This window comes from Thermobia domestica, chromosome 14 (assembly GCF_964235325.1).
Source record: "Thermobia domestica chromosome 14, izTheDome1.hap1.1, whole genome shotgun sequence".
In the NCBI taxonomy this organism is placed as follows: Eukaryota; Metazoa; Arthropoda; class Insecta; order Zygentoma; family Lepismatidae; genus Thermobia; species Thermobia domestica.
In genome coordinates, this window is record NC_137467.1 from 190,477,159 (window position 1) to 190,503,355 (window position 26,197).

The window sequence follows — 26,197 nt, forward strand, 5'->3', positions numbered from 1 at the left end:
GGGCTTCAGAACGCTCGAATGCCTCCAGTGTGTCAACTGCTTCTAATAGATCTCGATCCAGATCTCCACGGAGCCAAACAAAATACTCTGATAGGGTCAAGAACTCGCCTCCCGCCAAGAAACAACATATCGATAACGCTTCAGCTTCATCAGACATGGAAGCCGATGTTACACCAACTGCACGCCGACCATCCTCATCATCTCATCCTAGTTCATCACTTCATTGCTTCTTACTGCAAAATTTTGACGCCAAGTTCACAAACGAAAAGTTTATCATTCTGCAACTTCGTAAATACCTTCCCAGTATTCCCATTACTGAAGTCGTCAAGACACGCAATGGCTTCATTTTCAAATCTACCGATGAAAATTTCTTAACTACCGTCCGAAATAAGGCCTCCTTTGAGATATTCGGCAAAAACTCCACACTGGTTTCTCTCAACACCGCTCGCCGTAAGCAACCTCCTCCACCCAAACGTTCTCCGCTGCTCTCTGTGGTTATCCGAGGAATCGATCCCTCCTATTCTGATGAAGAAATACTCGAGGAATTGAAGCAGGAAGGGCACACCATAGACAGAGTAATTCGCATACGCAACAATACTGGCCCCACTTATATGGTACGAGTGGTGACTATGTCTCAAGATACGATCGATTTCCTGCTCACTAATGGTGCATTAATTTACAAGAGAAAACATCGAGTTGAGCCTTCTCGCTCTTCTCCGCCTCTACCACTCCGTTGCGAAAAGTGCCAGACCTATAACAATCATGCAACTGTTAATTGCACAAACCCTACAGTTTGTGGGTACTGCTCTGGACCACATCTCACTAGAGTTTGTCCAAACATGCAGCTTCCACCCCAATGCTCCACCTGAGCAGAACGCCATCCTGCCTACAGTTATAAATGTAAACGCAAACCTTCACCGGACGAAACACACCCAGAACTAGTGGTTCCGTTACGAACACAGTCTACTTCCACAAATACGGAGACTACTATCAATGACCCAGTTGCCATTGGTAAATTGCTAGAATTTCTCACCCTTGCACTTCAAAACATTCATCCTTTTCATCGTCCGCACATCCTTCAACAGCTCACTCTAGCCGCCAAATTGACTTTTAATGTCGCTCTTTACGACACATATTCTAACAATTATGTTCACATTCATACTACTCTACTTGAAACATCAGTGTAACCTTCTGCTAATCATGGAATTAGGTTTTCTGTTCTTGAATATCCGTTCTCTTCCGAAAAACAAAGTCCTTTTCCAAGCACTTTTACTAGAAGAACACATCACCGCATTTCTCTTGAACGAAACTTTCCTCACTCCGTCCACACAGTGCAGAATTCCAAATTTCACTTTACTCCGACATGATAACCTTTTACCTACGTTACGGGTAAACGGCGGAGCTGCCATAGGTTTCCAGCATCATCTTCCTTTCAGACAGCACACTAGCCCTGTACTAAACATACCAGAATATGTTTGAGACGGACTGATTTTCCGCCTCAGTTAATTATATATTATTGTTCTCTGTACGGAAGAATGCATAAATATTTCAGTAACTTTTACACCGAAATTTCCGAAGCTTGTAAATTCCGTTGCAAATATTGCGATTTGCGTTATCCAGAATGTGCGAAAGCACCCGGCGCGAGGCTAGCTTACGTTAGTCAGAACTTGCGAGAGCGCACCCGGCGCGAGGCTAGCTTATCAAGGAAGACGTAACAATATGAGTTTTTGTACAATATATTACGCACAATATTACGCTGAAGCAGTGTTAAATAGATTTAATGTGAAGAAACAATAATACGAAAACATTCAGAAGCCATACAGTGTTTAGTGTGTGTTAAAGGAACTTCGTTACTTGTATAATTACAACAATATCGTAAAACATAAAAAGCCGTGTAACATCAACTTGCTGATACACGTGTTTATAAACTGCTGAAGTAACGTATAAGTGGGAGTTTGAGTTCTTGGTGGCTTGTTTACATTCTCTGCTTCTGCTTCATATGCAGGTAAAGTTTAGTTACTAAGTGTATTCATATATATCCAAGATGTTTGGAAGAAACTCGTTTTATCTGCATGACTAGTGGGACGAACTGCATGGAAACACATTTCTAATTATATTTGAAATACTGTGGTCTTCATAGAAGTATAAACAAGGAAATTCATCATCGAATATTCAGAAAGTGATAGTTTATAGTGCATACCATCACCTGGAAATTCTTGAACCAAAAGCCAGCTCTCAGGGGGCTTGTGATTAAAAATTGTAAGGTCCGGGTACTGCTGATTTTTTTTTTTCATATTAATCCAACGACTTCTTATTGGTGTATTGAGGTAATCTATTGCATGAATCACTGTAATTTAACAAGGGATCTATTTATATTTGATCAGTCTCGTGACAAAATATTACAATGAGTGCTTAATTACAAACGTGTTTTCCCGCAGTGAGCTCCCACAACTTCGATAATCTTCATTCCTATTAGCTTAAACGTCCGTCCTCAACCATTAAAAATTCAACAACCAAAGTTATTTGGAAGAAATTTATGTATGTTTCTTGATTGTGTATTGTAAGAATTTCTATATGTTTATTGCTACTTATTGCTATTATCAGTATTTAATACAGTATATAATTTGCTTCGAAATATTTACGCTTTTATGCTAACGACGTTCTTTTGATTTTGTGTTTATCATCGTCACTATTCCATAAACAAAGTGGGTTATGTCAGTGGAGATGATACCGAAGAGCAGTTCCTCTCAGATAATTTGTCAGGTTCATTCTACGTATTTCAGTGTAGTTTAATCAGAATTGGCTTCTGATAAAAGAACGTGTATCTCCTCGATGCTCTCTAGTCAAAAATATGAAAGTAAGCGTTTACCATCAGTTTCGGCGAATCTACCTACTTCAATCTGAAAAGTAGTTACGAAATATTTCTATCACACCTGATAGTTTGTTAAAGTGCACCATCATAGTACAGTGGAGTCCGTCAAGGCTATGGGCATAAATAGATGTTAATACAGTGGAGTTCCGTCTACACAGGTTACATTTCAGATGTATGAAAGGTGAGTGACAGTTGCTGAGTAAATTGCACGTATCACCAGTGAATATATTTGGGTGACGGTTGCTGAATAAATCGCACGTCCCGCTGTCAGAGTAATACTGACTTGATTTGTATTTTAAAAGTGTAATCCCGTTCGTAGTGGTTCGGAACTAATTTCTGATAGTATTACTATTTATTGTAAGTCACGACGGCTGCGTTGATACATTAATAGTAAAGCAAAGAAGTAAATGTTATCACTCTTACTGCTAATTGTGTAATTAGAACAAATTTGTAGGTGTATTGTTTCACGCTCTTATCAGAGAAAACAAAGGTGTGTAAGGAAAATCATTAATATGTCCAAATTTGATAATTGAATGATGTAAAGCAGTATACTTGGCCGGTGCTATTATGTACGTCGTCCTTGTCTTGTGTCCCTGAGAGTGGGTTAGTGCGTCGTCTTTCTGAAGTTGGCTAGAGCTGCATATTATTCCCCAGGTGTCAAATTTAGTCATTCATCACCTTGGATATAACAGACTTATCAGTTACAATTACGTGGAAGAAGATTAAAGGAAACTCAGTCTGAATACTGAGTTGATGTTTATGGACTTTTTTTTTAATAGTGTAAATTGACATTTTTCCTTTTCTTCGTTTTTATTTTCCTGTTTCTCCAAAGACAACTTTGTATTATCGAAGATTTGTGAACAATAAACATATTCCAATTGTTATATATATGTTTCCAAAAATACCGATAGAATAGACTGCCAACAGACTATCGAGGAATTATGTAGTAAGGTAAGATTGATTACATTTCTTATGATATTGTTTATTATAAGTTAGTAATTTCATTTGGTTGCACCAGAATGCAAGAGCCTTAAAAGGTTATCCAAGTCAAACATAACTTGTAGAACGTAAGAGAGTAAGTTACATGTTATTACTACTCTTTACTTTAAATCCATTGCTATCACTCTTGCTACTATTTATATCCGGCCCGGCGTACCCATACCATACGATTTCTTCTCTCATATCTCCAACACCTATAAGCATTTCATTATTCTCGCAGATATTAATATGCATAGTCGCACTGATCAGGAACGTACACACTTCAAAGATTTCATACTGACCAACACTACTGGTGTTCTACTTGACTTACCTTCACCAACTCGCCCAGCTTCTAATACCACACCCGATGTAGCAATTACTTCAAATACAATAGTTACGCATTGCACAGTTACAGTCCTGGATTTGCTTGGCAGTGATCACGCCCCAATTAAGCTTACTTACCATACTGGTCTTGCTCACTCGCCATCCGCACGATCACCTCGTTTTTCTCCACGCTATGATAAAGCAAACTGGGATAATTATCGCTCTTACCTTTCTTCCGCCATCGAACCATATCATTCACCTACCACTTCCGATGAACTTACTACCCAAGTTGATGCTCTAACCACGGCTATTCAACAGGCCTCCACACTCTACATTCCACAAACTGAGTCCATACCTTTTCGGCCTAAATTGCCACCTCAATACCTTGCTATGGTACGTCGTTCACGTCAATGCTATTGGGAATATCTGCAAACTAGAAATCCTGCTACTTTACGTCTTCACCACCAACTCCAACGGACCGTTCGCAACTACATTACCGCCTACAAGCAACGTCAATGGATAAAGACATGCAATCACCTTGCAGACACAGCACATCCCACGTTATACTGGAAACGTTTTAATGCTCTATGTGGCAAATTCACTAAGACACCTTATCCAATTCTTATCAATAATACGCCTGCCCATTCTGATCAAGACAAAGCCAACGCCTTCGCTTCTCACCTTCAATTTATCTTTACTCCACCTGCACCAGATCCTACTACTCGCACTCATCCCGCCAATACAGTTAATACTCAGTCTCCACATCTCCAACCAGCTGATACTCATACACTACCTACCCACGCACTCACCAATCCCATTACAGTGGAGGAGATTACTTCTGTTGTTCGGCGAAAACGTAATACCGCTCCAGGTTTTGATGGTATAACATATCGCCATGTAAAAGAAAGTCCCCATTCATTCCTCACTCTTCTTTCATTAATCTACACCTTTATACTCCGCACTGGCTTTTACCCATTGGACTGGAAAGTCTCCAAAACTCTTATGTTTCCCAAGCCGAATAAACCGCCATCTGATATTTCATCCTACAGACCAATCCAGTTAACATCCACCTTCAGCAAGATCTTTGAAAGGATTATTGTTAAACGCCTACACCCATACTTAGCCTCTCGAAACATAATCCCCACTCATCAGGCTGGATTCCGACCTTCGTATTCCATAAACGACCAATTACTTCGTCTTACTACACTCATTACCAACCACTATAACTCTGTTCACCCATCTTGTCTCATTCTCTTTGACCTAGAGAAAGCCTTTGATAAAATCTGGCATATAGCTCTCATCTACAAACTTACCAGGCTGAAACTTCCTGTTACATATATCCGTCTCATCTACCATTTTCTCACCTGCCGTCTGTCATATGTAGCAATCAATGATTCACTCTCGCACCCTGTTTTCCTCATGTGTGGTGTACCACAAGGCTCAGCATTATCGCCTCTACTGTATATTCTTTTTGTGGCCGATTTTCCAGACTTGCCTCAGAATATTCACCTGTTTCAGTATGCAGACGATACAGCTTTTCTCGCTCTCTGCCGAACCATCCAACAGATCAATATCTCTCTTCAGGAAGCCATTAATCGCTTCACACGCTGGTGTCGCAAGTGGAATCTCTCAATCAATGCAGGCAAAACTCAAAGCATAATTTTCATCCCGCCTCGACAACGATCCAAAGTTCATCGCAATCCATCTTTGCTTTCATTAACAGTTAACGATATCCCCATTCGGCCTTCTAAAACTGTCACGTACCTTGGAATAGTTTTTGATCATCATCTTACTTGGGCACCTCATCTCAAATCTCTCAAGACCAAAGTCACAAATAGACTCAATCTGCTGAAACGACTAACCGGCACTACCTGGGGACTATGTTCACATCTCGTCCTGAATACTTACAAAGCGTTCCTCCGACCAGTCCTCACCTATGGCTTTCCTGCGTGGATCTCCGCTCCACTCTCCTACTATAAAAAACTGGACATTTTCGAACGACATGCTTTCCGTATGGCTTTTCGCATTTCTCTCCCTAGCCCTACTCGTGATCTGTACACTCTTATCTCCTTCCCGATTCTCAAATTTCACCTTGAATCACTCCGCCTCAAGTTTATTACTGGACGTTATGTTAATCATCAGCCTCTTCTTCTTGAAACTATGCACTACCTCGCACTTCATCCATCTCGCTCTCGTTATTATCACACACCGTTACACCTCCTCTTTACACTTTATTGTTACACACTTCCCCCTGATCATCCGGACCTTGCGCTGCTCGAGGACTATCATTTGCATGATCATCTTCCGCATCTTTTCCCATCATATAGCGCACAGTAACTACCTTTGTAATTAACAGGGCTCCCCATGTCTTCATCAGCCTAGCGTCGCCCCTAGGCAGAAGATAATCGTATTTGTCATACTAACTTCTCCTAAGTGTTGTGCCGTGCTTTGCACCTCACCTCATCCCTCATGCCCATTATCATTCAGTCTTTCTATTTCTCATTATACTTTCTTAACTCAGAACTTATACTTTCCCATCTCTAAGCCTTTTCGTAATCGTTTATCTGCACTATTTAGTATTAGTAATGCTTGTTATAATATATATTATTTAATATCTCCTTTGTATGTTATATATGTTGTACTTTCGTCCCACCTTACAGAATGATTATGATCGCAAAGATCATAATGACCTTATGGAATAATGAATAATAAAGAATAAATAAATACTGAATAACCTAACCTCACTTAGACCATCCATGAATTTTCATTCCTCTCAGTCCTTCACTTCCTTTCCTGGAAGAGGGTGTACCCCTCTAAAAGGTGGCTAGCTCTCAGCTAGCCTTAAAAAAAAAAAAAAAAAAAAAAAAAAAAGCTTGCTGCTGAATTAACACACAACTAACACGCTAAAGTGGTAGTCATTTTCTGTTATTTCAACACCTTATTTTTTACAGTGTGAATATAGGTATAAACTAGGTATGCAATAATGTCAAATTTGGAGCGAAGTCATCGACCTTTAATGATTATTCAAATTTTCGGTGATTATTCCTCAATGGTTTGCCCAATCGGGACACGTGACCCCTTAAGACATTGAGCGCGCGCTCTCGAATCACCATGACAAATTTGGTTACAAATGGATCAGGCATCTCGGAAAAGTATCCGGATAATCGAACACCTAAGTCGAGTAAAAACGAAGAGCTTCGTTCGAATTATATTTTAGTTTGCATGACCAGATTTTGAAACTTTCACAAGCTATACTAATGACGTGTCTAGAAGGTAAAAACTCCAGGTAGGTCCAAATAGATTAAATTATTTTTGTCACTCAAAAAACTTCCGCCCGGCTTCGGCCTAGATCCGCCACTGAGCTATAGCTATCCTAGCGCTTACCAAAGTATACAGGAAAGCATTTCATATTAGAAAAAATGAATTGAAATTTTTGAGTTTTACGTCCCACGATTATGCCGGCTAGGCTAAAAAAGAAACGGTGATGATGAGAAATGAATGAAATGGTGGAATGAAGAAAGTGGGAGGAAACGGGAGAACCCCGAGGAAACCCACGCACACGGTGTTTGCCCATCACAAACTCACGTGGCGGGAGAAGGGTTTCAATCCGGGATCCCATGCACCAGAAGTGAACGCTCTACCACTAAGCCACCGCGGCCACACATTTCATGTTAGAAATGGTCATTTCATTTTCAGCTAATTTCCTCTGTTAGTTTGTTGCTGCCATTTTCACTGGATAAATGACGTGAATGTAGGGGCGCACCAACGCGATGGTCCACCAGGACGGGACCCATTTTTAATAATAATAATAATAATAATAATAATAATAATAATAATAATAATAATAATAATAATAATAATAATAATAATAATAAACTTCGTAGCTTGACATGCATTTGTATACTCTTATGGTAAAGTAAACTTTTCTAGCAGAGAAATGATTAATAAACCCTAAAGATTTTATCTTACACTTCTACGCTCTTTCTTTTCTTATAAAAGCAATCTAGTTCTACATTTTTTCCTGAGAATATAAATAGCAGTTAACAGTTAGTTATCGTCTTTTACGGTGTAGAATAACATAGGTTCAATATTAAGGATGGCCAGAACCAGTGTTCCTGGTGGAACCGGTTTTCTGCTCTGAACGGATCCGGTTCAAGAAGATCCGGTTCCGGAACCTGTTTTTCGGATCCAGGTCTGGAACCGGTTCCTAAGATCCGGTTCTGAACCCGGGTTTTCGGATCCAGGTCTGGAACCGGTTCTCAAAAACCGGATCTCCAAGAACCGGTTCCTTGCGGAACCGGAACTTTGTGGCCATCCCTATTCAATACTATATAAATGTAATATGTATTTGACATGCCCCCACCCCTTACTAACAAACATTTCAAGATGGGCGAGTGTGAGAACGCTACTGCTGATAGGCAGCGCTGTCACTTATATTTTTTCTGGGGGGCAAGCATTAATATTTGGGTTCCCTAGAAAAAGTTATTTTGGGCCCTCCTCCGCAAAATTCGAAAATCGGCTCCTTCTTTCCATCTTTCTCTTACTCTTTGTGTATCCCCGGAGACTGTGGGTCCTTCCGCACGCTCCTGGGCCCGTTCCATACCTGAAAATTAATTAAGGGGACAATATTGACACATCTCAAAGCCATATGTATAAATATTATTTCTAGAGCCCCTAATAGTAGATATTTTTTTACTGAAATGGGCCCAGGACTCATTTTTGTTTTATTTACCTTTAGTGTGCTGTTTTGTTTATGTAATGTAGTGAACCTGTTTGATGCTTCATTTATAATTTCATGTGCGTTCGTATATCGAGTAAGAAAATTTTGTCCTAAAGTGACCCCCCTCGAACGACGGGGAGCTTCCCTGGAGGGGCAGTTGCCCCTCATGCCCTCCCACATGTTACGGCCCTGCTGATGGGAAAAATTACAGAATTTCAGGTACATGTACACTTTTACCAACTTATGCGTGGTTTGCTCTAATTGTAAGGAAACTAGATAGTTGTCTATTTGTGTAACATTCACCAATCTTTGAGAAGTGCTCCCTAGATGTCACAAATTTTCTAAGTTGTTATCAATTCTTACCGAATATCATGTGGCATCGGTAAAGTTGCTCCTCGATCCAAAAGTATTTTAAGAATTTCGTAGTTGTTCCTGTGAGCTGCTAGAATCAATGGCGTTATATCTGGCGTAAATGTCGCCGTGTTCCAGTCAACTTTCTCCCAGCTCTGAAATATTAAAAATATTTTAAAGATTGTTAAATTGTTTTTTATGTTAGAAGAACTACAATTCAAACTTATTACAGAGTGGAAGGCGTTGTACCTTTGAAACAATGTAACTTTGCATACCTGTGTTTTTCTCGAATTCAGAGCTATCTAGGTGCAGTGATTAAAATTCATTTGAAAGATTAAATGAAAAAAAGCACTACAAACGCGTTTGGTTGTTGTTTACTGATTGTTGTGTCGAGTAATGTTCGTTTTAATTTTTTCACTCCCAAAACGAAGATTTTTTTGTAGTTACCTTTTGAGTTTTGTGCTCTTTGGTTTTCGCAACTTGTGATATTTATGTGTCCAAACTTGGGGTAGAATCATTGGTGAATACAGTAATATTTTTAGTTTTAACTTCTGTTCAATATTTAAGCTAGTGGAGAACTTTTTTTCGTAATGGTGACCCTCTTGTACCTATGAACATTAATGAATCGTGTACCTTTGAACGATAAATAATACTGTTTAAAGCTACACAATGTAAGTAGTCAAAACAATTGATATATTTTATATAGGTTAGGTTAGTATATGAAGTTATTAATTATAATTTTAAGTAGTTTCTATATATTCGCTTATTATATAACATAATGTTAGGAGTTGTATATGCTCAACTTTAGGTATTGTTCACAAGTTTTTGTTAGAACTTCTCTTCAATTTTTAATTTAATTAATAAAGTTTTAATTCTGGGGAGCTTTTTATAGCTAAACCTTTTATTGCAATTTATAACTGTTAATATTTGTGGTTTCTTTTTATATTATTGCCGCAGAAACATTGTAATTATCACTGTTCAAAGGTACAAGAGGGTCTGTTCAAAGGTACACGACCATAATGTACCTGTAAACAAAACGAATTTGTTCTTATTTTATCTTATAAAAGCTATTGTAATTATGTAACACGTTTAAAAATCATCCTATCTGATAGCAAAGAGATGACACTTCAAATGTACGACAAAAATTGGGGAAAAAGTGCTGAATATTAGCACCAAAATTTCGAAGACTCTAAAGGTGTTCACAGGTACAACGCCTTCTCCTACTTACCGGGCACTTAAGATGTTATCAGTCTATTAAAATAAATCATTGCAAGCTTTATACAGGGCAGCATGAAAAGGTATATAATGATTATTCATCTAGAAATGGCTTTTGACCATATTAACTAGGAAATGTATAGACCAGGTCTGAAGAAAGCTGTGTTAAAACGAATAAAAGCGGCGGATCTAGAAAGTAAAAACTGGGCTGTGATAGGAATATCCAGTGGCGGGGAATGGACGTTAAAAGTGGGGAGGAGCAAGACATGAACTGAATATTTGTATATCAATGTTAGTTTTACTGGTTGTTTCCAACAGTTTGTTTGACGAAAGGTTGTATAACTAATAGAACACTATCTTTCGCAGTTAAAATACCGTATATCGTATTTTAGATTTTATTAAGTAAATTGACAAGAGCCACGCAAATAGGTACCACCACTTTGTATTCTTAAACAACGAAAGTGTAAGAAGAGATTTAATTCCTTGTTCATGAATATCTTGAAATTCTGACTGGAAAATTGTTGAACAAATTATTTAATAACGATTTTGGAAAACAAATAAATAGAAAGGATAATATTAACCATAGTAATGAATAATGAGGCTTGTTTTGTAGAAGTTATATTGAAATTGGGGATTAATAAACAACTTATACGAGGGCAAGTCAAGAAAGACTTGGACTGATTTTTTTCCCGGCAGTTCTGTTAACGCTGGAGCTTCATAGTTTGGCATACAAGTAGGGTGGTCTTGCTGTGCATATATATAAAATGTTGTTAAGGAATCATTGCATGTTTGGTAACCACGACTTTTTATTGCAGGTGATGTTCTGCGCCGCCTCTAGAAGTCGCCTGTAGAAGAAATGGAGTCATTACGAGATGAACAATTTGCAGCTATACGGTTCTGCTATCGCCTGGGAAAAAGTGCAACAGAAACTCTAGGAATGTTGAGAGCAGCCTACAAAGATGACGCTCTGCCACGAAGTACCGTGTTCTGGTGGTTCAAAGAGTTTAAAGAGGGCCGAATGACAATCACGAAAGCTGGTGGACCAGGTGTATCAGCGTCAGCTGTTACTGAGGTGAACATTAACACGGCAGCAGTCATTGTTAGAGAAGATCGCCGCATCAGTATCGACGATCTGGCAGCCGCACTACGCATATCTCATGGCAGTGCCTTCAAAATTTTGCATGACCACCTCCACATGAGCCGAGTGTGTGCGCGATGGATTCCGCGACTCCTGACACCAGAGCAGAAGGCCGTTCGAGTAGAGACTTGCAGGGAGCTGTTGCAAAGGTTTGAGGATGGTGGAGACGCCTACCGCACCGTGCGACTTTTTTCTATTCCCTGTCCTAAAATCCAGACTGCGTGGACGCCGCTTCTGCGATAATTCCGAGGTTCTGAAGGCATCGGAGGCGGTTTTGAAGGGCCTCTCAAAGAATGGCCTGCGACACGTGTTTGAGGACTGGAAGACTCGAATGAAAACGTGCATTCAAATGGGCGGGGACTACTTTGAAAAGGATAATGTGCCTGTTGCTGAGTAATAATAAATTGCCTAGAAAAAAAATCAGTCCAAGTCTTTCTTGACTAGCCCTCGTATTTTTAATTCTACCCGTGCCATTAAATGTATGTTATTACTCTTAGAAAATGAAAGACAGTAAATACTACAAGCATATGCTACGACATTTAAGGAAATACCCAATTGCAATATTAATTGCTTTTAATTGCAATTAAAACGGAAAGACAAATAACCATAGAACTCACGTAACGGCAATTATTACGAGGCGTATCCAGAAAGTAAATACTGTTTTGGAAAAAATATTGTAAACATATTTTTTTTAAAAAAAATATTGTTACAAGAAAGAGCATATCTTACACTACTATTCCACATAGTTTCCACCGTTGTTGAGGCACTTGTAGCAGTGGATCAACTTATCTAGTAATTCCTCATAGAACGATGCCGCCAGTGAGTTTAACACTATATGCCGCCAGTGATGAGAACCATTGCTGCACAGCGAGTTTCACTTCGTCGGGAATTTGCCTGAAAGCGCTGTCATAGTGAAACGTCTGTTCTCACGGATTTTTTCAGCAATTTTCCTCACCAAGTCATCGTTGACAACAGAAGGCAGACCACTCTGGGGCTCATCGTGGACAGGAGCGTCGTTTCAGATTTTGCTTGGGGGGAAAACCCTTGATATAAGTAAAATTTCGCGTATTTCACTGATTTACTACTATTCTATTGATAAAATCTATATACATCTCAAACTCAGGGGGCGGGGCAAATGCCCCTCCCTGCCTCTCCTAAATGACGCCCCTGATCGTGGACATTAGTTCGACCCTCATTATACATCCTTACCCACTTTCTTACCATTCCATCAGTCATTGTGTTTTCACCATAAACATGTTTAATTTGACGATGAATTTCTGCCGGTTTCCCATTCTTTGCGTTTAAAAATCGAATTACCGAACGAATCTCATAGTCGGCGGGATTGTCAATTGTCTTAGACATTTTAAACTTACACTGTAAACAGACAACACTACACAGAACAACCAAAATGGCCTCAGTTGAGAGCAGACCAACAAGGACGACTAGCGCGCATGCGTGGAACGCCGATCACAGCACAGCAGCGGCGGGAAAGCGATACAGTACTTTCTTTCCGGATACGCTTCGTATATATCACCATTCCTTTCTATGAACTAGTAATATATGTATATAAAAAAAACTTTACATTTCCAAATGAAACTATATACATTAAGGGGTCACTTCAAAAAAGTGGGGGACAACTGCCTCCTCTTGTCCCCCTAATCGAAGCCCCTGCGTATATCATGAGTTTACTATAAATTTTCGAAAATATATAAATAATAACTTCAATTATTTTTACTGCTCTCAGCACACCGTAGGATGGTGCCATCTACCGACAACAAAAGGTACTTGCTTATTATTATTGGTGTTTTATTGGATTGACTAGTTAAGGGGGCAGACTACTAAATATTTTTCAAAAGCTAACAATTTTTCTTTTGCCCGTTTTTCGTAAGTGAAAAGAGATAATGAAATGTAACTTACCTCAGTAATACATAATGTTATTCTGCACCCGAAAATATGAATCGGAAGAATTTTCAGTGTTGCTATCTATAGAAATACAATGTGATCTGAATTTGAATTATCCAAAACTCTAGGTTAAAACAGCGACTACAAAAATGAACTCAACGGTAATTGATGACTTATCATGCTGTCTTTGTTCCTTGTTAATTACGTTTTAAATAATATTTGTATTTATTTTGTAATAACTTATTTATTTTGTAGTAACTTAAGTAAGTTATTACCAACAAAGTACAAACATTATTTAGAAAGTAGTTAACAAGGAACAAAGACTGCATGATAAGTCATCAATTACCGTTGAGTTCATTTTTCTAGTCGCTGTTTTAACCTAGATTTTTGGATAATTCAAATTCTGGTCACATTGTAGTTTCTATGGATAGCAACACTGAAAATTCTTCCGATTTATATTTTCGGATGTAGAATAACATGATCTATTATTGTGTTAAGTTACATTTTATTATCTCTTTTCACTTACGAAAAACGGGTAAAAGGAAAACAGTTAGCTTTTGAAAAATATTTGGTAGTCTGCCCCCTTAATTATGATCAAAACCTGCTTAATTGAGACTGGCCCATCCAGTAATACAAAGTATCGTTCTAAATACGTTAAACTAAACTTGTATGAAAATACTATTTGATAAATCGTTATATCCTAATAAATTTGATAGGAGATAGAAATATTTTCACAGTGACTGGGTCACTTAAAATACTGAGAAGAATCAGCAATGATATGTGACAAGTAGTATTCTTTTATTATTTCTTACCTCCTATAGTCCGTATATTTCTATTCTCTACAACTAGTCCGTAGAAGCAATTTTTCTCTCTGTAAGGAAATACAGAAAGTCTCTAGTCTCAGTGAGATGGACAAAAACCCAGAAACCCACAGAAACCCTTGAGCACATTAAATAGGTCTCTTCAGACGACATTATCAACGGGAAGACCATCCACTTTTGGCCTTTCTATTTTCCCGATCTGTTATCTTTGGGACAATCTCAAAACACAAATATAGGAGAACAAGCCAGAAACACAAGATCAACTAAAAGAAATCAACAACACCACTGTTGCGTTTATCTCCCCCCATAGACTCATGGGAGACACAGTGGCTCATAGCAGAAGACTCATCTCTAGTGCGAGGGGTCCCTGGTTCGATTATGTGTTTCTGGCAGATAACGTCGTGTTCCGTAGGCTTTCTCGGAGTTCTCCCGTTTCCTTGCACATTTCCATTCCAGTAACTCCTTCATAACCATTAGCTTTCATTAAGCAACCGTCTCCTTTAGCCTAAAGGACGTTACGTGCAACGAGACATTAATTAACTTGAGCGTCTTGCAAAAGATACGTTTTGGACACTAGATTTTTGTCTCAGTATCTCCCCTAGGGGAATTGGCTTCAATTAATGTGTATGGTTCGTATATAATTAAGGTGCTGAACTATGGCGGGACTATTTTAAAACAAACGTCCTGTAAATATATGCCTTGTCTCTGTGAACTTCACACAGGAAATACATTTAGCAATTCAAAATATTGAGAATAATACAGCTTCCGGGGATCGGATATTTCCAACGTTTGACTACAACATATATATCAGTCAACTTATCTTGACGAAAGAAAGCGATCGGTACCGGAATTGGTCACTACCAGTCAACCACTTCCGGTACACTCTACCTAATACAACTTCCGGTGGTAGAGTGTGTCCAGCGATTGCACACATGCATCCTATATCAGTCACCTCTACTTGATAAAGTAACTAATAAGCAAAGGAATTGGTCACTTCTGGTCAATCACTTCCGTTCCATTGTTCCTAATATAGTTTACAAGGTTGAGTTGTTCCAGTACCAATTAGTTCCTTTCATCAAGTCGAGTTGATTGATATATATGCTGCATGTGTGCAATCGCTGGAAACACCCAATCCCCGGTGACCGTGTTAGGTACCGAGTACCGGAAATGACCAACTCTGGTACCGATCGCTTTCTTTCGTCAAGACAAGGTGATTGATATACGGTCTTACGTTGCATGTGTGCAATCGCTGAAAACACCCCCCCCCCCCTCCTCGGAAGCTGTATTATTCCCAAAATAATATTTGTTAGGAGCTACAAAAGTTGTTATGTGTACTTACATAAGGCTCTCCCTCTTTGTGGATGAGTTCCTCGTACTCCAACAGAAGCTCTGCAGCCTCCACGAACTCCACGTTAATGGCGTGAAGCAAAGCGTCCTTCGTCTCAACGCCCATCACCACCAACAGCTCTACCATCTCCAGGTTCTCGTTGTCTATCGCCATTAACAGAGCGCCTCTGCCGAACGGGTCCACACAGTTGATGTTGATGTAGCTGCGTCGATATGCTTTCTGGATCATCCTGCAAGAATGTCCATCAGCTATAATAATTAAAACTACATGAGCTGGTACTTCTAAAGATATACCACATTGACTTGACACCTAGTGTTCGGTTCCAAGCGCTGCTATCAGCTGAAGGAATTCCACTCCCTTTCGCTAAGGCTCTCTCGCTTAGCAACAGCTGAATCCTTATTGCAGCGTTTCCCAACCTTTTTCAACTTACGGCACACTACGGGTGTAATTTGAATTCTCGCGGCACACTCATAGATATTATTATTATGTGCAAATATAAAATGCCATAGTATTTTTTTCCTGTGATTACTGATCATCTTCTCACAGAGATGAAAGCTCGATCACTGGTTTTCCCCTATGCTCATTCATTATGCCATTATTCCCCTATGCCGTTATTCTAATTTTAAAATACAAAACAATTTTAATGAAATAGTATAGGACTCAGATTTTTAAAAATACGCTTTCTTTTTCGAGAACTGTATCCAATCTTTCACTAAGAACGAAGGTCACTAAATAACGAACGAACAAACAAATGTCTTGTACTTTTAACTTTGCTGTTTTAACCAAAACCGGTGCATATTATTGCAATCACACAGCTTGCGATGCGTCGAAGTCAAAACACAGCTGTTGAACAAAGTGTTGTTCTGTCATTAACGTGTTCTACGAACGTTCACTTGACGCGAACCGTACAAGTGCTTCCATTTCTCGGTGCTAGTATGACTCTCAATTGAAGCGTGACATAGCAGCTAACCGTGGAAATGTGTACGAGCCGAGATACTGTCTGCTACACGGTAATAGATGTAGAATAATATATTACAATTACAGTAATTTTTCCATGGTAGAAATTCATAGTAATGTGAAATATAAAACTATACATTTTTTCCTATGTCTTGCAATTTGGTTGCTATAGAATTAATAATTTTGTTTCGATTTCCTCGCGGCACACCAGCGGTCCATTCGCGGCACACCAGTGTGCCGCGGCACACCGGTTGGGAAACGCTGCCTTATTGGGTCAACGCGTGGGTGTGAGCTTTAGTTCGCATTTTTGCCATGGTTCAAGACATTTTGGCAGCACTATAGCAGGTACGTCTGGCTATTGAGTTTGAGACAATTTAAATTTAACTATTGTAGCTAACTACAAATGCCTTCCAACTGCAAAATGGGTTTTTTGAACGTAGGCGTCGACTTTTAATTTTTGTCAGTGGGTGTTCTCGCCTCAGTAACTTAACGGGTCTTTTTCTATATTTTTTTTAAATAGATCAAATTGACGAGTAGTTTTCAAACTTGGGTCTCCTCCTGAGAGGTTTGAAATCATGAAGACGACACAGCCTGTTGAAATAAAATGAAAAGGAAAATTATTCTTTGAAAAGCAAAATTTTCATTTTTTTAAAAAGTCATTACCCAAACTTTTTATGCAACAAAACTCAACAAAACATTGAGATTTCCTTTTCTATTTTAAATGTGTTTAGAATAGGATATTAGGATATATATATATGTAGATAGATAGATAGATAGATAGATACATGCTGAGTTTTGTCCAAACTTTTCTTCAGACTTTATAACAGTTTATTATTGATAACTACACAATACGGTATAACTCAAAAAAAATTAACTATATAAACATTTATTTAAAAAATGACTCCAAGAACTTTCTTCAGATTCCATAAATCGCTATACCACTGAGGGTAATGAACATCTATGCCGACTGTTTTGAGACCACTGATTTATCTGAAGAAAAATTATTATGTTTTCTTTTAAATCAGGGATGGTCAACATATCAAGAGCAGCGTCATTTCAGGTTTTACCAGGGGCATAAGATAGTCCACTGACGTAAGAGGTTCACAATTTTTATTCGTATATAATTAGGTCTATACAATTTATTAAAAACTATGTTTCTCAAAGACGGGGGAAACTGCTCCCCAGCCCTCCCTTGTCAATCGCAGTCTCTAGTTGGCATGCAAGCAGTGAGAGGAATCCCGTTGTGATCTAGATTGTACTATGGATCATTGTTCAAATCTTAAGATCCCTTTTAGTGGAACAGATAAATAGAACAATCAGTGATTTTTGAAATCACAAGTAGCTCTCAATCCTGAAAACAGTGGGAGCAGTCTCGGGTTCCATACCCGATGGGGACACTCGGTCGACAAAGTGTAAAAATCTTTCTCGGGCCAGCCATCCGGAGTGAGGTTTTCCTGGTTTTTCATCATTCATATCAGGCAAATGCCGGGATGATAAGTAATATACATGTGCCAGTCCTTTGTCTTTTCCCTTTCCTCGGATAGTGTTATCACCGGGAGACGTCATTTCTCATACGTGACGGGCTAACAGAGCCATATATGACGAAAGCCCAGAAATCTAATTCCTAATCCTAATCCTAGTGACGGGGTAACATGGCCATAGATGCCGAAAGCCCAGAAATCTAATTCCTAATCCTAATCCTAGTGACGGGGTAACATGGCCATAGATGCCGAAAGCCCAGAAATCTAATTCCTAATCCTAATCCTAGTGACGGGGTAACATGGTCATAGATGCCGAAAGCCCAGAAATCTAATTCCTAATCCTAATCCTAGTGACGGGGTAACATGGTCATAGATGCTGAAAGCCCAGAAATCTAATTCCAAATCCTAATCCTAGTGATGAGGTAACATGGCCATAGATGCCAAAAGCCCAGAAATCTAATTCCTAATCCTCATCCTAGTGACGGGCTAATATGGCCATAGATGCCGAAAGCCCAGAAATCTAATTCCTAATCCTAATCCTAGTGACGGGGTAACATGGCCATAGATGCCGAAAGCCCAGAAATCTAATTCCTAATCCGAATCCGAATTCCTGGAAAGAGTGGCTACCCCTGTTTTACATCAACTGAACGTCAATGATTTGGTTTTCTTGATCTTTGTTCTTTTTTAGTCAGGTTAAATGTCCCTTGCTTTGTGAAAATGAATTTGCATTGTATTTGGTATAAATTCTGTATCAAATATCAATTTAAGTAAATATTAAAATATTAAAATTCTATATCAAGAGATTTAAGTTAAACAAAGCAAAACGCAATTTATATAGAATTTAAAGAATGAATTAGTAAAATCTAATATTTAAAATTTTTAGTTAATTTTAAAGAAAACAGAATAATCTTTTCCTTATAGATCAATAAGCCTGAAAACAAAAATTGCGCGATAATTCAACATCCTTAACGGTTGGTACTGCAATGTGAAATTATCAGCTTCCCTCGAGAAGATCAAAGTAAGGCACTTTTATTTGTGAAAATCGTAAAATCGTAAAATCGTAATACGTAACTTGCTGGTTCTTTTTTCGAAGTGAATCAAATAACATTCGTAGTTGGAAGTTAGGCGTTAACGTGATGGATCTTTTTTTTTTTTTTTTTTTAACTTTGAATTAACTTACCTCCTGACATTTGCTAAGTCTCCCCTTTCCACAGCTAACAGATATTTCTTCTCCTCCAACGTCAAGGGTTTTGGTAAACTCGGCATCTGCACTGGAGAGTGGGGTGGGGCATGTTCCCCCTTTAAGAAACAATAAAAATTAATATAGGAGGATAATACCACAGATAAAAAGGAACACCTCTGCATAATAATTCAACAGTTTCCTTTTACATCATTTCATTAGTTGGCATCAACTAATGAACAGAGCGAAATTCCAACAGAGCGAAATTCCAACAGAGCGAAATTCCAACTATCAGCGTCAATGAGTTCGGGACATGAACCGAAAGTTCCAGAAATTCTGGTCTTAAATTCTGTTATTTGAAGATAATTCTACCGTGCAATTTATGGTGTCATTCCTCCGTAATCCATCTGAACTTCGAAAGATTACGAAGAAGTTTCTCTGAGCTTTCTTCATACCTAGAAGAACAATACTTTTAAACTTACTAAGTGCTTCTGACCTCAATGGCGCCGATTTCTCTGTAAATTTGGGAGGGGGGACATTCAGATGCAGAAAGCATATATGAGGATTTTAAAACAAATTGCATTCCAATTATGCCAAATATTGTAAATTTACAAATACAGTAAGGGGGTTCACATGAGCTTGGGAGGGTCCTAAGCCCCTCCTGGATCGGCACCCTTGTCTGACGTACAATATTTGCTCCCACCCCAACCTACCACTGATATACTGGGCCCACGGGTCACGAATTTATTTAATTCCATAACGCTGTTTGTAAAAAAGAAATTATTTTCCCATTGATTGCCTATTAATGTAAATACAATTAACGTACTCTAGCCACAGCAACATGGCACTGTATGATTTTTTTCACAATTTTAAGTGTTTTCTGTGACGAAGACGTAGAGGGAAAATAAAAAATATCATTTTAAAAGATAAACAAATATAATGGTAAGTTGAGCAGACAATATGAGGTCTAAAAATTACAAAAGTGCAAGAAACAACAAAGTCTAGTTTTTGATTTCGGCACTCAGCCACATAGGGCCCTATGTAGCTAGTCGTTCTGAACCGTGATTAGTGTCATACTAAAGAGCTCGATTAACGTATCGTCGCATGAGAACAAGAGGAACGTAAATCGAAAAATGTGGTTTTCGTTTTCTTCGTTTGGACATAATTTTGAAAGCCTACTTTGTGTAAATGGAACGTAACGCCATCTGTTCTCCTTGTCGATCATCTGTTCTAATGTAGCTCAATTACCATCTTACTAAAAACACATATTTTTAAGAAAATAATATTTTTGTCCTATCGCCTGTAAACGTATGAAAACGTCCCTCTGGTTCTCATGCAACGATAGGTTTCCTGCAATAGTCAGGCCTTTAGCATGATGCTAATCATATGTTGAAACAACTCTGCACACGGCGGATAATGTTTACGGGAAACACGCGAAAGCACTATTGAGCGCTTGGAATTGTGGGTACAAGCGTGTATGTGCATTCGTATCCCCGAAATATTGCTCTTAAGCCAACCCAAAAAGAAAAAAAAATCACAAAAAGTTGTTCGTAAACGATTTTTATTCGGAAACAGAGAGGTTGATGACTCGGGGTCCGTTGAATATGTTGCTCTTGTGTGCAGCATACATTTGTTACAGAAAATTTTATTGTTTTCGACCTTCCCACCTTCTGGAAACTGCTTTTACTAAATAAAACTATGTGAAAATAATTATTCCTACTTCTCATTAAATAAAAGAACAGTTTGTTTGAGAGAAGAAAGCTTAATCACAGCTAACTCTGTAGCAACAACCTCAGGAGTTCTTTACAGTTCCTTTCCTTTAACATTGTAAGAACTTATGTAACAACAAGTTTTAAAGCCACTCACACATGTAGACGAAGTTATGTTTTAATAGAAATAGAATAAAGTATTTTAAAAATTCTTTTAGAGAGATATACGACTAGCTTGTTCTTCAATGTCATGACATTCACACTATTAACCCTGGAGCATATACCAAATTTCTGCACTTTGTTTGTACATACCTAGAGTTGCTGAAGAAAACCTCAACCACTTACTTTATATTTCTAGACACTAAATTTAGTAGAAATGTAACGCAATTTCTGACACTTGGTATACATATAAGCTATTATTTTATAAAGAAATAAAAATAAGGAATATAACATTTATTCCGAGCTGAATTTTGGTGGACTGAATGTTGACGTTGGCATCAACTTCATTTTTAGGTATTCAAAAGCGGTTTACTTTACTAATAGTATTTTAAATGGAATGTCCAGTCACTAGGTGTTCTGCCAAGCTGTCTGGAATGGCTACAAGGAATTGTTATATAATTTCTTGTAATGTAGCACGTGCTTGTGTTTATAAACATTACACGTGCTCCTGTATGTAAAAAACAACCACATGATTTACGTTGGAGTACCACACCTGACGTTGGATTTCTACAGAAGTAGACGATAGACCTCCAGCACCACCCACAGTCACATGACGACAAGGGAGCAGCACCATCACTGCTACCAGAAACTCCTATATAGCGAAGAGGATTCAACAGGCAGTCATCTGTCTGTGATTGCTCTCCCCTTCTTTAGCTTGCCTGGAGCTCTAGGAGAAACCCAACCTCAAAGCCTCCGTTTGCTACGGAACTTTAATTTTTCCTTCCACCCGGGTTAGGTTGCCCAGAACTGTGTCGGTATCCCAACCCCAGTTGCTTAGCCTGCTTCGGGACTCTGTAACTCTTAACTCCCTGACTGCTTCGGAGCATTGGGGTTTCCTACACCACTCTGTTAGCTTGTTCGGAGCTTTATAGAGATTCTTCCTAAGGCTGTAAGGTCTTTGGCTACCTTTATTCTACCTCACATTACCGAAAGTTATATTACAGTATTTCTGTAATTACTATTGCATTTTATTAGAAGATTTTTTTATAATAAACCAGTAGTGGAAGTCGATTCCGGACTCTGATTTACTCAACCCAACTCTACCTATTTCCACAAAGGGAAGAACTTTAGATGGTAAAGGCGTTTCCACAAAGGGAAGAACTTTAGATGGTAAAGGCGTTTCTACAAAGGGAATAACTTTAGATGGTAAAGGCGTTTCTACAAAGGAAAGAACTTTAGATGGTAAAGGCGTTTCTACAAAGGGAAGAACTTTAGATGGTAAAAGCGTTTCAACAAAGGGAAGAACTTTAGATGGTAAAGGCGTTTCTACAAAGGGAAGAACTTTAGATGGTAAAGGCGTTTCTACAAAGGGAGGAACTTTAGATGGTAAAGGCGTTTGCAACTCAGTTCTTCCACAAAGAAAAGAACTTTAGATGGTAAAGGCGTTTCCAACTCAGTCTTCACTGATCATATCTTTACCACACACTATTACGAACATGTAGATTAAGAAATAAAACAATACTTAGTTTGAAAGTAATTATAATTCTTACATTTCAACACATTCCAACAAATTTTCAACAAGAATACAGGAAAATGACTGACAAGAAAGCTTACTTTTATATTGTTGAGTTGAGCTGACTTTGAGTTTAACGTCTCTTTTAGCAGCGAAGCTATGTAAGACGGCACCTACTGATTAACGTGGAATCCAAACCACATGAGCTGCCGCCGGGAATCGAACCCGGGTCTCCCACGCCATACTTGTTATATTGTGTCTTCTAAACACGATAAACTAAACTTGTATTAAAATAGAGGTTGAGTTGTTGATATTAGTTTAGCGTCCCGTTCAGCAGCGAGGCTATATGAGACGTAGACCTACTGATTAACGTGGAATCCGAACCACATGGGCTCCCGCCGGGAATCGAACCCGGGTCTCCCACGCCAAAGGCGTGTACGCTAACCGCTTAGCCACGAGGGAGCTCCTATTAAAATAGAGGCTGGTTAATCGTTATTATAAATATATTATAGTAAACAAACGACGTTAGAACAAACTTGCACACGTTGTTTTGAACTGCATTTTCCTAATATTCTTCTTTGTTTCTGTTTTCTAAATATTAATTGATGTCTTATGAATAAATAATTAAGATAATGCATCATTTAATAGGAAATTACTACTCAACATAAAGAACGGAAGTTTACGTACCGCTTCCAGGTCTCCCTTTTCATCCATTGTTTATGCAACTTCAGATAGCGTGTCTCGATATTTCACACCTCAAAAGAATAATAAAAAAATAATAATATAGTTAATGTAGTGTATTTAATTCAGTGGTATAGAATCTACTTTTTTCACATACCCCTAACAGCACGTTTGCATTCAAGCGTGTACTTTCAAATTTAAATTGTCCTTAATTTAAATTATACCTAACTATAAGAAAAATAAAGTCTGGTAGGCAGTAAAGAGGATCATGCACTGGAAGCTTCAAATTCATCCGGTAGATGTCAGCCGCTGAAGAATGCTACCTTTTGTGACTTCAACTACTACTTTTGATTTAATAGCGGATAATGGAATATGAATAGTTACTGTTAAACTGACCGTTACCCGAGATTCAATCAAAGTTAAGGGATTGAACTCATTAACGAACTCGATAATGGCTCTAGTAATTTATTGAGAAAAAAATCAAAAATTTGTATCCCCTCAACAGTTACCATATAGACTAATGGATGGACATCAGCTGCTGTTACCCGCTAAAATGTTAATGGATTAAGTCCATTAACGGACTTGGATAAAGTACTGGCTCTAGCCATCTATTGCGAAAGAAAGAAAGAATCTAAGAAATTGCTTCCGTTCAACCGTTAATATTTAAACTAACGGACGGATGGATATAAGTTGCCTTTATCCGTTAAAATGTTAACGGATTATCCATTAACAAACTTGGTTAAGTTAATCGCTCTAGTTATGTATTGCGAAAATCATAACTTAAAAATTCGTTTTCTTACAAGATTTTCGTGTGCAATAACAAATGTACTAATATTACAATATTTTAAGACTTACTTACTTGATGCTAATACGGTACATAATATAATTTATCAAATACTAATTAAATAAGCCAGTTTTCATATAAACAAGAGAATCATGCTACAAAGTTAATACAACTATCTTACAGAATAGAATTATATTAAAGTACTATTGTTATTTTAAACTTTACCCTAGATAGACCATTACAGATTTACCTCAATAAATTCATAGACGGTGTCGCTTATGTACACTCATGTCCAAAATGATTGTCGCATATCTATAACTGTCTTCTTGTAAGAATATAATTTGATAATGATTTTGCATTATACTTTTAATACTGATACTATGTGTATAGTCGGGAAATATATATTTGTGGTAAAATTTCATAGGAAAAGAATTATAAATACTAAAATTAAAATGAGTAAAACAAAATAATGGACAAGGAAGTTTTATTTTCGTTTTATTGTTCTTATTTACTGATCTTTTGAGATGAAATTTGCAACATACATGTCTTTGCCAATTATACACATACTAACATTTTAAGAAATACCGGGCGAATTCGTTATCAAATTATATTCCTACAACAACATATTTATAAACATGCGACAATAATTTTGGGCATGAGTGTACGTAAATCTTTCACTTCAACGTCCAACAATTGTCTGTTAGGTTAAGGCAGCCGGATGAATCAAGGCAAACGAATGATGCTAGAAGAATTGATGGAATGAGAATGCGGGAGGACACTAGAGTACCCCGAGAAAACCCATGGACGCGATGTTGTTTACCAAAACATTACTTGGGCAGGGATCGAACCAAGGACCACCAGAGATAAACTCTCTACTACTGAGTCACCGTGCCTCCCAGGATTATTGTTTGTCATAATAAAGAGATGGTAATATTTCGGAGAAAATTCCAGCACAGAAAAGGTCAATTTTCCAGCAGTTAGGTTTGCAATTAGATTAGATGGCAAATCACGGAATGCCTGAGCATCCGAAGTCCTATACCATATGCCCGTATACAGGGCAGGATTCAGGATTTTCTGAGGGGGAGTGCACCAAATAACTACCAGTACATTTGAATTAAATTGACTTTCTTTTAAATGCCTTTAGGCATCTGTGGTGTGAATGAGTAATTGCCCTGGAAATGCTCTCGATGAATTGTTTTCCTTCAACCTTCAGAAAATTGACTTAAACTATTGATTTTACAAAACTCACTGCTAGCTTCTCACTTTAGGTAATGTATATTTACAACGAAGGGGGGTGCACGTGCACCTTTGCACCCCGCGCCCCTAAATCCGGTCCTGCCCGTATACCATATAGTAGAATGGCTATATCCATCTGTCCCTCCGTAGACACGTATCAAAGCAAAAATGATCAGATATGGCGAGAAATGGCTTCTTGATATGAAATCCGTTCCCTCAATGAGAGTGCCTACCTTACGTTCAAACCCAAGTATTTTTTGCATTCTTACTTTAAGCTTCGGTGATGAAAAGGAATATAGAACTTCAATCAACGCATACAATATGGCCAGTACCTCTAATATTGCCAGGGAGTACGCTGGTTCAATGGTAGAGTGCTTATATCTGGTGCGTGGAGTCCTTGGTTCTATCCTCGACCAAGTAAGATTGGGGTGGACAATGTTGTGTCCGTCCGTGGGGCTTCTCGGGGTGCTCCCGTTTCCTTCCACATTCTCATTCCACTATTTCTTCCATCTTCGTTCACTTGCATTCCGTTCACTTCCATGTCTAATCAGGGGCGGATCCAGGACTGACTTCTGGGGTGGGGCGGTGGGTTGTAATACTGCTACATAGAGTTACTTTTAAGAGCTCCAAACTCTGGTATGGGTTTTATTTATATACAAAATTAAAAAAAAAATACTTTCCTCTTCTGGGGGAGGCAATCGCCCCGATCACCCCGCTGGATCCGCCACTGTGTATAATTATTCAATGATTCGGTATGAGTTCTGGTCCCATTCAAATTATATCGTTTCACTTCTAATGTTTGGGCCGCGGTGGCTCAGTGGTAGAGCG

At 38.4% G+C, this 26,197-nt stretch overlaps 1 protein-coding gene across 1 annotated transcript in view; it reads right to left on the bottom strand.

The window, feature by feature from the left end:
- Positions 1-19,399, bottom strand: part of LOC145670507 (transient-receptor-potential-like protein) — a 130,279-nt gene extending 110,880 nt beyond the window's left edge. Inside the window, 3 exon segments of the mRNA XM_081739257.1 lie at positions 9,258-9,400; positions 15,661-15,898; positions 19,288-19,399. Of these exon segments, the coding sequence (XP_081595383.1) occupies positions 9,258-9,400; positions 15,661-15,898; positions 19,288-19,373 (467 nt within the window). The 5' untranslated portion in view covers positions 19,374-19,399.
- Between the last annotated feature and the right edge of the window lie 6,798 nt (positions 19,400-26,197).